General features: G+C 38.5%; 1 protein-coding gene across 1 annotated transcript; it reads left to right on the top strand.

Annotated features, from left to right (window-relative positions):
• The first annotated feature begins 271 nt into the window (after positions 1-271).
• LOC116307763 (neuralized-like protein 4) lies at positions 272-12,681 on the top strand. Its single transcript, XM_031718069.2, has 15 exons — positions 272-467; positions 2,388-2,655; positions 2,974-3,256; positions 3,757-3,890; positions 4,141-4,375; positions 4,606-4,876; positions 5,535-5,688; positions 5,817-6,259; positions 6,895-7,107; positions 7,657-8,044; positions 8,440-8,523; positions 8,926-9,064; positions 9,443-9,558; positions 10,174-10,321; positions 11,303-12,681. The coding sequence occupies exons 2-15, from the start codon at positions 2,412-2,414 to the stop codon at positions 11,508-11,510; spliced, it is 3,060 nt and encodes a 1,019-aa protein (XP_031573929.2). The 5' UTR covers positions 272-467; positions 2,388-2,411; the 3' UTR covers positions 11,511-12,681.
• The last annotated feature ends 316 nt before the right edge of the window (positions 12,682-12,997 follow it).

Genomic DNA, 12,997 nt, shown 5'->3' with positions numbered 1-12,997 from the left:
GATGGATTGGCTGGGCGTAACAGAATACCAATGTACCCAAGCCAATTAAAACGGCTTACTTATTTTTATTTTTATTAATTGTTTTTAAATCTGTCTTGAAAGGTTTTTATAAAACATATGATCAAAACAAATGGTCCCCACTTGTCTACATTCTCTTCAGAAGTACAGGTCTAGAACAGAGCTTGGGCTGCCTGTGCAATAACGTGAATGACATAATATTGTTTAGTCTAGGGGCACAGAATTTATTCCGATTATCCGCTTGATGTTTTAAATACCAGTTTGGACTCCCTGTGTTTGGTTGTTGATGAGCTGCCATCGAAAGCGAAAGTTACACAGACTAGCTATAAAACCTAAGTGCTTACCAAAATAACAGCGAAACTTTTCTCGTTAATAGACTAGGGAAGTTCAGGAGACGTTTTTGAACAACTCTATCGTATCTAAAACAGAAAGAGAAACGATTGGAGTAGGTAAGTCTACTTTGGAACATTTCCGGGTTTGCAATCGAGATGATAAACACATCGTTTCAACTTTACTTTCATACATGCATATAGCTCAAAAATCACTTATCTAATGTCCAATGTTATATATTTTTTCATATTTTCGGTTTCACAGTTATGTAGCAGTGTTTCTGCTAAGTAATTATTTGCTTTTTATTTTTTTGGAATTAATAGTTGATTTTTAAAGTGTATATGACACGAAAACATTTCATCGTTTAAAATGTATAGTTTGTTAATAATAATAAATGTGTCGTAATAAAATTTGTTTCAAAAGCTTATTTCTTGAGATATGTGAGAAAATTAAGCCCAATTTGTGACGTCATTTTGTTGACACGTACTCTAGATTCGGTAGTAATGCACTAAATATAAATTGTAATTCGTATAAAATAACAACAAAAGGCATATTCTATTCAGCTTTATTTGATAGCTTACATAGTACTCTTCAAATGTTGGGGAACTGAAAAGTGTACTACCTGAAATTAAGATTCTACATTCAAACATATTTCGTGTATTTGCAACTAAATCTGGAGACTTGTAAACAAAATGACGTCACAACGCGTGCTAAATTTTCTTGAATTTCTAGAGAAGTACGTTTTTGGAACAAATTTAACCGTGATATTCTTATTAGTGCCAATAAACTACACATTTTTAACATTAGAATTTTTTCGTGTCATATGCACTTTAAGGATTTCTAGATGTGAGAGGGTTGTTAGAAGTTAAGTCAGTCTGCGTTTTTTACACGTACTTATTTTTGATAATATATCCTTCTAGCGAAATCCTAGACATATCTGAATGTTGTATAGAACGGTCTGAACCCAGGTGAATGAATGTATGTCGAAGTATCATTATTATAGTATTTGTTATTGTCAATCTGACTTTATTCTTCACTTGACTCTGAAGATGACTTCCGCTCAGGTTGTCGAAACGTCAGTCCCATCAAACAGTCCTTCTCAGGATTACATCCACCCGGTTGATCACAATACTTCGATAAACATATCTGATATCGTTTATGTAAAAGGTTCTAGCTGAAATGTTTATATATAGGCTTCGATATACGCTGCTGACGATTAATGAGGCATTAACTCCTTTGGTTACCGTAAGGATGCCTGTAACAAATCACGCAAATATTGATCTCCCAAGTGATGCTACTATTAGCCTGCCTCACAACCGGAATTTTCTTCGTAAATACCGTGGACTTATTCGAAAGAAAAGGACGGATGGAACGCAGACTATGCTACTATGAGACGAAAACATGAACGATTGAATGAGATTAGCAGGGCTGTCAACTCTCCCGGATAAACCGGGAGTCTCCAGATTTTGGACCGTATCTCCCGGTCTCCAGATTAGAGTATCAAATCTCCCGGATATTCCCCGAAGCTGACCATTTCTTGTGACACTCGACTTTCACAACCATAAAATTCCAATTATTTCATGTTGTTTGTGTTATTTTACATCGCTAACAAAATCAAAACGTTCCTCATAAACTGTTCTTGTAAGCAGGCTTTTGTAATATAAGCGATAATCTGATTGGTCAGAAATAAACCAATCACATCAAATGTTACAAAGCGAAAGACGTCTTTTCGCGAGCTTTTTGGCGCGCTGTGACGACATGTCCCTTGCCTATCAATTCTCCAGATTTGAATATCTCGGGGGTTGACAGCCCTGGATTATGGGGGAAAGCGAGGGGGGTGCTTTCAAATTTTATCGATTTACCGCCAGGGGTGCATTGAAGGGGGGGGGGGGGGGCGGTGGAAAAAAGGCCCAAGGAGGTGGGAGAGGGGGGAACACACAACAATCCGAGTCGCACAGTACTCTTACAATCATGAATAGAATGGAAACAATAGATTGGTCGTTTGTTATTGTTTCTTTATTTGTAATTTTTCTTATCAGTTGTACCGGCATCTGTGATTCAAGATGGGAGCAGAGCATTCTTTAGAACTGAGACGTAGACAAGGTCTCCCTCCAGAGTTGGCTGATGCCCTTCTCACTAGTGCATTGCTGGAGGCCCTTCAAGAAGCTGCCAGTGAGTCGGATGGCTCTTCAGAGATGTTAGAACATGCTTGGGATCCAAGGGATTGTTCACCACCCTTTGTAGTTCTGCCTGACAGACTGACGGCAAGAAGGCGACCTTCAATACTCACTACAGACTGTATACGAGGTAATATTTAACAATAATAGTAGTACATAAAAAGCGGTGTTCCTCTTTTAAAGTCTCTAGTTTATTAGGAAAATGACTGCCATTAACATGGTCATCCGAGCCACGGGAAGGTTTAACCACTTGCGAATATTATCTCAAAGGCAGTACCTTCTCATTAGTTATTTCATGCGAAGACCCTGAGTGCTGAGGGCTTTGACTCGAACCACGAACTAACGCATAACACGCTCTTACCACCTGCTCTGTGCAGAATGCGTGGTCCTATAGCAGGCAAAAAACACTTTTGATTTTTATTATTTTTACCGTGTCCTCATTTTTTAGGCAAAAAAGGGTATCGAGGTGGACAACACGTCTGGGAGATTAAATGGGAAAATGAAGAAAGAGGAACATTCGCCATTGTTGGAGTGGCCACACCTAAAGCTCCTTTACAGTCTCTGGGTTATAAGCCCCTTATTGGCAGCAACAGCGAATCTTGGGGGTGGGATATTGTCAGCAAGACACTTTGGCATTGCGGAAAAAGGGGCAGTTATCCAGCAGTTAGGACAGGATTCCAAGTACCTGATACATTCTTTGTAATCTTGGATATGGACCAGAGGACGCTGAGGTAACATTATTGGCTATAGTATACTATATGTAATATATAAAATGTTATTTTAAACATATTGGGAGAAAAGCGCAGTCCGCTGAAGGCAGATTATGACACACATAAGGTTCTCGACGATATCTAAGTGGTAAAATGTCGGTAAAACTACTTCGAGGCATCGCACAATTAATTGCCCCTAGCGAATACCATCGTTACTAATAAAGAGAAACAAAAGTTTCACGTTACAAGACAAGTTTTCTTCTGTTGCAGCTTTCTCCTACACAAAGGTCTTTCTGAGCTGGCCTATAATTTCAATTTTAAGATAGCTCTCAAAACTGAATAGTGTAGATCAAAGAAACATTACTAGTATGGGAACTATAGCAGATGAGTACATGTATACAAAGAGCGATTGCGTAACAAAAAATAAGCCAGCAAATATAGAGCATCTAAATTTTGATTTCTCTATTTGAAGCTCAACCGTCTGAACTTTAACATATGACTTTTTCCTATTTGTCTTAAAGTTTTTCAACGAGTGATTTACATTTGGGTGTTGCCTTTACTGATCTACCAAAACAGTTGGATCGTCCAATGTGCCCTGTTGTGAACGCCATCTTCGGCAACTGTGACATCCGTATGAGATACATGGGGAAGGGTGGTAAGTTAACTTACTGCATGTAATATCTTGAACTTACTAACATTTTCAGGGACGGATCCAGGAGTTATAGAAAGGGGGAGTGACTATTTTACAAAGGTTTTACCGGGAATTTGAGGAAAAGGGGGTGAGTGCTACTCCCGATATACGGAGAAATTTGAGGAAAAAGGAGGTGACTAGTCACCCCTTTTGCCACCCCTTGATCCGCCCCAGAGTTTTGTAAGGCCGATTCCATTTTTTTCTGTATTTGTAGAATCCATTATTTCAAACCTCCGACGTCCTATAGCTTTTCATCGCGCAACGTCCGAGACCCCATCTGAAGCTCCCAAAAAGGCGAGCGAGGACTCTAGGCGAAAATCAACGGGAACACCAGGAAAAGACTCGGATAGCTCTGTAGTGGAAGCGTCTAAACGTTACCAGTTTGCCCGTCATAAACACGGTGAAAATGTTGCAGTCATGTATGCAGGGAAGAAGGCCAAACGCGTGGAGTAAGTGATAATTTCTTTGCTAAGATGGGTGCATTCTAGGATCCACCCAATTTCCTAAATACGAATCTTTCACACTGGGCCTTACTAGTTGTGAGTTCGAACGGGCGGACGGACGTACCGACAGACCAGTTGTATATAATATTAAATTTGTTGTTAAACAAGCCCGGAAATTCAAAACATTGACCCATCCAGCTTCTTTAACTAATTCAAAATGCATTGATTCCTTATAGTCCGTTTGGTTCTTGCTGTGATGGTGTTGTTATTACTTCTGAGCCACTTAAAGACAACGAGCTGTTTGAAGTGCGCTTGGACAGCAAGATAGACAGATGGGTTGGCAGCCTTTTTATTGGTGCTACAACTAATGATAGTAACTCCTTCAGCACTTTTCCACAAATCATGGTTGACTACACTCAAGGAAGCAACTTTATGTGGGCAGGAGATCAAATTGTTTTTAATAAAAAATTGACGACGACTGTTAAAGAAGACACAGGCAAATTGACGGTGAGTTTTTTTAAAGCCAAGAGGCATCTTGATGAACATAAAGGCATCTTGATGAAAATAGACGACCCCTGACTTGCAGCATAATCCCAGTGCAGCTAAAATCCGGGGGAAATGCAAAGAATTTCAATTCTAATGAGAGAAAAAATTAATTATTTTGTCTTTCAAATCGAACTGCTCAGGAATTATGCCGCAAGGGGTCCATAACGAGCTTGTCTACTCAGATTCGTGGGTTCAATCCCTGGATGGCCCAAACATCTAATCAATCGTCTTGGTGATTGTAAGGAAATAGGAGGCGGAGCCGCGGGTGCAGTGGATGCTGTAACACCCCCGCAATTAATTTATAGAAAGGGGAATGCATGGGAATATGGATTTATGGAAACAAGAACGTCGTGATTAGACACCCCTACTTTTCAACTCGCTCAGGTGCCTATGCTCCGAGATGTTGTCATTTACTTCCTAAAACCCATTGGGCTCTCCGCTCCCACACAGTGGTATTCCAGAGACACCGCTAGTAGTTATGTTTGGTTCTACCGTTTGTAATGTTCGTAATATCTTTCACTGCAGTATCAAATGATGGTTATCAAGAGTGAGGATTTACACAAGGTACACTACTAACTCTAAATTGAACTAATTTTGACAATAATGGTTTCTATTAAAGACAGGAGATCGAATTGGTGTAATGCGCAAATCAGACAACAGTTTGCACTTTTACTTGAATGGCAAAGACATTGGGAACTGCTTCAAAACAATCCCTGATGTTCTGTACGGAGTTGTGGATATATATGGACAGGCAGAACAAGTTACCATCACAGGTATCCTATCGATTCTTCTTCTGTGAACAATTTCTTTCTTTAAATGGGATCAAGGGAGGCATAATAGTGGATTCACTCATTCGTTTTTGTTTCTTGTGTCCCACTGAAAAACAAAAAACTAAAAACAGGAGGAACCGCAGAAACCCAATCAAGCAATGATGATGAGAAGTCAGGCGAGCAGGATCATATTATTGTCATGGTCCAGATGAAAAAGGCCATCGAAATGATGAAACTGCCATTCAATCCTCTTTTGATAATTAAAATGCTATATACCAGTGTCGCTGAGCCATACACAAATACGCAGGACCGAGCAGTGCGACAGAGATATGGTGATCATCTCTCAGATATTGGAGCAGTACCGGAGCTGAAAAAGTTTTTGGAAAGACTTGATCGACCGGATCTTGGCATCGAAAGCAAAGAAGGTTGGATTGGGATGACCATTGTGCGCAGCATTCTCTGGAATTATTCAGACGCTAGTTTGAAGATTGCCAAAGAAATTGGAAAATGTGGGCTTTTGGAAAGATTTGTTAATGATCTTAAGCGCATTCGACCATCAGCTTCTGGAGATAAGGTATATGCCTATTTCAAAAAAGGTAGTTGTGGGAGCCAAAGGCGATAGGCAATAAGCGATAGGACTGAGATAGGGCATATAAGGATCCAAAAAATCCTGGAATGTTTGTTATTATTATTCTCGACAAGAACACGGAGGTAAGCACGAAAAAAGCGTAAGAGTTGCACTCTAGCTTCTTGAGTGCTTAAGCAACCTCCCAAGTGCATCCAGAACTGGATATACGCACAACTAAGCATTGATCATTGCTTTTATGACATAGCAAAACCGAAAAAAATATTTGTTTATCAAAAAAAAAAAAAAAAGGAAAAAAGGAAAAAAATTCAAATTTTGTTTTAACGCGCGCGCAACTCGCGAGTTATATCGTGCCTATGTTATGAAATATTTTAATCACTTCGATTATTCGTGTTTAGGTTTATGCCTATAATTTCTTTCCGTCTTGGAATGAGCTATCGCCTATATCCTTTGGCTTCGTGAACCTTTTTTGAAATTTATCGAAGCTAAGACCGTGGGGTATTCTGGGTAAACACACCCCCTGCGCCACTCACCCAAATTCGTCCCTGAGCTGGGGTGCAAAGCCTTGTAAAACTGTTTGGTAATGCATACCAAAGTATTTACAGCTTTTTCCTTTTCAACAGAAACAAAAAACCATTATTGATTCTGCCGTCAACATATTGCACAACTGTGCTAAGGCAACAGAGAATCGTCAGGTCTTTCGTGACATCAATGCCGTAGAGATCCTTGCTCCATTCTTGAAATGCGAAGACTCGGACACTGTGATATCAGCGCTGTTGGCAATGTCTTACATCATTGAAGACAACCAAAAACATCTTCTTGATGCAGACACAAAGGTAATTGGTTATGCTGGCTCCAAAGTCTTTTACAAGTTTTGAAACAGAGGGTAGTGTGGTGTTCAAAGTTTAATAATTTATTGATTATCATTCTTTGTATTATAGACCCAAGCGGACATTTCCCCCCTGGCCCTTTGGTTTTCCTATTTATAGAGCGTGTATCGTATCGTAAATAGTATAAAGTATAGTAGTTTGGCACCCTGCAACATCTAGCATGCTCAAAATTATTATTTGCACCTTATGTCAAGTTAAGATTATTTCGTTTACTCATTTCTTGGGGAATATACTCTGCCAATGTTAATTTTTAATCTACGCTTCGACCATACTTTGTTGGTCTTATTCAGGATGCTAGATAAATAAGTAACATTTGCAGAGTATATTCCCAAAGAAATGAGTGTACGAAATGAACAACTCAAGCAAAAACAAAGTTTCAGACATACAATAAGTTGATTAATTTAAAACATTCTGATATTAGATGAACTCGCTCGATTTGACTAACGTAATCAAATAATTTAACAGCCATAAATGGAATCAATATTATACTTGCAGACAATTGCCAAGTTGCGGGGGATGTTAGTCAACGCAGCAAATAGCCCGGGTCTGAGAGGAAGTGTAGATAGCTCTTCTTGGTCAGCCTTTGAGATCGTCTCTGGGATTGCTAACATCGCAGTCAACGAGAAGAACCGCGCGAACTTGATTGAAGCAGGTGTCATTCCTCCGCTTTTCGATGTGATCAAGAAAGGTGAACCAATGGACAAAGAATGCTCAGCTAATGCATTGTGGGTCCTAGCAAATTCTGAACCGGGCAAAAAGAAGATACGTGATTATCCTGGTGCCATGGCAACGCTGAATGGATTGAGTAAGAACTCAAACAAAAGTATCGCAGCCGCGGCTGAAAGAGTTCTATTGAGAATAAAGCAACAACCTATGCAACAAGGTAAGGCTATTGACTCCTAGTACGAGCTTTCTGTAGCTCACGTATAAAGAGTTTTCGCAGCAGTTATCTAATACGACAAGAGGAATGCCGCAATCCTTTTGCGTGAAGATAAATTTTATTTCCTAAAAGGAGAAATAATTTGTCTTGCCCTAAAATCTATTTCCTTAATCTAAAAAAAAACCTTAAAAAAATTGTCTTGTCCTACAACATTGCTGGCGTGAAACTCCTCTATAAGCCAAGTCATTGCTCTGCATACATGGCAAGATTATCAAGAAAGTTAGAAATATATGACAACTATAAGCTCTTCACATTGAAATCCTTCCAACAATGTATAACTACAAAGACAGTTGCTAAAAGTTAATGCCTGTTTCGTTTTATCGTTTTTTCCCCCAAAGGAGTACCGTTAAGAGGGATGCCAAGGAAGAATTGTTCTTACAAAGAAACATGCAGATTATTCATTGCAGCACTCGATCTTAACGGTAAGGCACTATTAGATGAAGGTAGGTTGAGACCTTGTTGATATGGCCAGCCTTTTGTTTTAATTATCCCGGGGACAAGATGGTTTGGTTATGTTGTGGTGTGGTGTGGTGTTAGGTGTAAGGGTTAAGAGCGCCAAGCTCAAGGAATTGAACATGCTTATAAACTCAGTACCATGAAGCTTTTAAAGAAACGTATTCTCAAGAGAATGACACGTGTTCTGAAATGGGATAACATTACACCCACGGTAAAGTAGGCCAAAGAGGTATTTGGTTGTGCGACGAAAAAAGAACGCTTGGACTTTCCATCTTCATAGATTGTTAGGAGACAGTCATAGTCAATGATGAAAAATATGCGATCTATACACTGTTGTGCCATCATTTTTGATATCATTTGTTTTACAGATGTTTTATTTGACCACAAGTACGACAAATGCTACTGCACAGAATGTCACGCATCACGCAATGAGAAACTCTACTACACACAAGGCAAACCCGCCAAGGACTATGCCATACCTATTGGATGGGCTCGATTTGCACTCAAGTGAATAGAATTGTCTTTCTGTTGAATATTATTATTTTTTGCTGTAACACCTGAAATATGAATTTTAGGCCCGTTCTATACGCCGCTGCACTCATGTGGTCTTTTAAACTTTTTTTAAATTTAAAAGGAAAATATTATTATTATTATTATTATTATTACTATTATTCATTTATTTATTTATTTTGTTGTATTTTATTGACATTCGTATGCTAGAATAATGATATACATAGCTTACACTCGTTTAACAATTGAATACACAAATAGAAACAAAAAAAATAGACAAAAACAAAGTCAAAGACAAAGACAAAGTATAAGAGAGAAAGAAAAAAAATTACATTCATTAAATATTTATTTGTTTATTGGTTAACTCGTATACAGGATGGAAAGAACGGCTGTAATACACAATTGTGACACAGATTGGCACGTCGCTTACCATGGTACTTCTCCAGACAGTGTGAAGTCAATACTCGAAGATGGAAAACTTCTTATGCCAGGTAGGATCACTATATCTCAGTTATGCAATCATCGCGTCCACTCGGGAAAGCTCCGATAACAAATCCATGCTCCATTAACCCATACTCCATACTCCATTAATGTTGAACAGTGGGAATACTCAGTACAATGTTTGTGCATTACAAAAGATTTCATTTCACCACATGGCTGGCGTAAAACCACTATATTCAGTACACTGTATACATTATTCCGTATGCATTTTCTTACTCTCTTTTGTCTAATAGTGTATAATTAATGAATTAATTAATTAATCTATTTTCATTTGTTTGTTCATTCTTTCTTCCTTTTTTTTTTTTTTTTTTTTTTTTTTTTTCTCTATCTGTTACCATGGCCATCATCTTAAAGTTAATTACCTGAAGTTAAACCATTTTCTATACCATTTTCAAATTCGTACAATAGCGGTGTATTCCTTGATTACAGAATGTTAACTAAGGGTCATTTTACCGTCAGAATATTCACAAATACAAAAGGTAACACTTTGAAATTCCCCGGACTTTCACTGGAACACGTGAATATTCTACACAAAATCAAGGCTAACCCTAACCAACAGGGAATTCGAAACTGGAATATTAACTTTTAAATAATAACATTATCAGGTGACGAGACTCTGGAAGGAAAAAGATTGTGTGAGGTAGATGGACACTTTACCGATGACAACAAGCCTGAAGGATTCAACACCAAGCAGATCTTCGTATCACCAAGTATTCGATACTCTGGGCTAGAAGTCTACGCTAAGTCCAAGAGGTAAGTCCTTTACAAGTAGGTCATGAAGATACAGTCATCAATTGTTTTTTCTTTTTATTAAATGGAAACCTTTGATTATGGAGGCATTGAACTTGGAAGGATAATTTTTTTGTTATCTATCATACATTTCCCATCCTCCATTTTCTTCAAGACTGTCTTTCTCTGTCGTTCGCCACTTTTTCTTTCTTATTATCGAGAACACTTTGCTCGTGTGAGTGACATACTTTTGGATTCCGAAAAATCTTTTCGGTTTATTAGGATGCCAAATGTCATGGACTTGCAATAAAAATACTGTTTATTACTTTACGTGAGGGATGCATGGATTCACCAATACCAAATTTAATGTTGGTCAATTCACAGAATAATATCCCTAAATTTCCAATACCCATTTTCAGTCTTGACGTGAAAGATTTTGCACAATATCCGCGTCCATATCCGCCTGACTATTATATAGATGCAGTCTAGGATCACTCACATGGGAGAATCATGATCAGTGTGCATGTATCACTGGCACTTTCTTAATACGTTTCACAATATAGTATGTATCAATGCATTAAAGTAAAAATAACATTCGGCGCAAGGGGTCATCAATTAACCATATGCTATTAAGATATATTATGATAGTATAAATAAAAGCATCAATCAAGCACCTAAGCAGATCGTCAATAATTCACCCGCATGATTTATCTTAAAATATTAAGTAACGAGCTTCGATGTTATAAGTAGAAGTTAGAATGATATAAGAAGATTTCAGCACATGCACGATACAATATAGTTATATCAATAAAATAATACAAAGCCTTTGCTTATGAGAAACGATATATCACCAAACAGTGAATAAAATTCATAATGAGATAGACTGCACTCTTGGGGACGAATATTGACTTCATATGATCCCTACTTTCTATTGTTTTACAAAGGATTCACGTGTTACATAAATGAATCTAAAGGCTTTTGCGGACAATTTTGTTATTTTACCAGGTTCGAGGATCCACAAACGAAGAAGACCTATAAAGCCAAGGTTGTTTTTCAGTTGTGGATCAAACCTGACAGCTACAAGGTTGGTCAACAGACCGTCGGTGCCGAAAACGAGATTGATCCGAAATTCAGCAACCAGGAAATCGAATGGGCAACAGCACGAAGGAGTGCCATTCATCTTTATGGGGTTCTTGTACACCTCGAAGAATAAATAGAAACATTTGTCTTCAACTGTAGATCACGCGGGATTGGTATCGTTAATCTCTCTGCAGATGATTATTGCATGAGGAAAAAAACTTTTCAATTTCACCAGGTAGAACATTAATGAATCCGTCAGTAAAATAGTTTACGCACACCTATAACTATAATGAAACGTAATATTTTCTACATTACATGGTAGCTAGCGTTACAACCTCTACAGGGAAATAGCAGAGATTATTCAACTTCACCAGGTAGAACATTAATGAATCCGTCAGTAAAATAGTTTACGCACACCTAAAGCTATAATAAAACGTAGCATATTCTACATTACATGGTAGCTAGCGTTACAACCTCTACAGGGAAATAGCAGAGATTATTCAACTTCACCAGGTAGAACATTAATGAATCCGTCAATAAAATAGTTACGCACACCTATAACTATAATGAAACGTAATATGTACTTATTGACTGAGTGGGAGGGCCGTACGGGAAAATATTTGGCTCGAGGTCATGTCGTACGGACCGAGCGCAGCGAGGTCCGTACAAATGACCGAGAGCCAAATATTTTCCCGTACGGCCCGACCTAACTCAGTCAATAAGCATTTTATCATATGACCCTCACGAAAATAAAAATAAATAAGAAAAAGAAAACGCGCGGATTCGAGCAGGGCCGGACGGGTTTTTCCGGCCCGCTTACGTCAACCCGTCCGGCCCCCATCACGTGACTTTTTCCAATGGTTTTATTAGAGCGCGCGAGCAGGGCCGTACGGGTCATATGATAATATATCCTACATTACATGGTAGCTAGCGTTACAACCTCTACAGGGAAATAGCAGAGAAAACTACTAATCGTCGTTAGTTAGAACCTGAAGGCATTGTGATTGGTTCAGTCACAAATAGGGAATTGTAAATCGCTAAGACCGTACCAATGGTGAATCTAGTGAAGATTCAATGGATGCCTGTCAACCCCTTTCTTCCCAGGAATGTCTCGAAAATGCATAAGATGATACCATTCCGGCCAAGGGCGTAACATTTTAAATCTCGAATTATCATGGGGAAATATGGCCCCTAGAAAATGTTGTTTCGAGGAAGAGTCCCCATCTCCAATTTCTAGATGTGCCCTTAGTATCAAGACTATAGCTTGCTAGTAAAATAAAATACAAAACCAGCTTTATGCCTTACATAGCAATTGCAATTGGGACCTTCCGTGTTTGAGATGGGTAGCTAAATTTTGAATAAGTATAATACTAAGTAATAATGTAGTGACTGTTTTATTATATCAAACACAAAGATAGATAGCTAGAGCGCCCCGCCTCCTCGTCCCAACCCCCTCCCCAAAAGCCTCTACTCAGGCTAAAAAAACACCGATAGATCCAAACTAAAAGTCAAATTGCATGATTATTGTTCATACCTAGTATTGAATTTCGACTTCTATAGTTTTTGCTTGTCGTATACTTAGAAAGTATTGCGTAAATTACCTTTGATCCAACTGGCTCT

This window comes from Actinia tenebrosa, unplaced genomic scaffold (assembly GCF_029948245.1).
Source record: "Actinia tenebrosa isolate PJP-AT-01 unplaced genomic scaffold, QUT_ActTen_1.0 PGA_scaffold7__59_contigs__length_16204524, whole genome shotgun sequence".
NCBI lineage: Eukaryota > Metazoa > Cnidaria > Anthozoa > Actiniaria > Actiniidae > Actinia > Actinia tenebrosa.
This window is presented reverse-complemented; position numbering and strand designations above follow the sequence as displayed.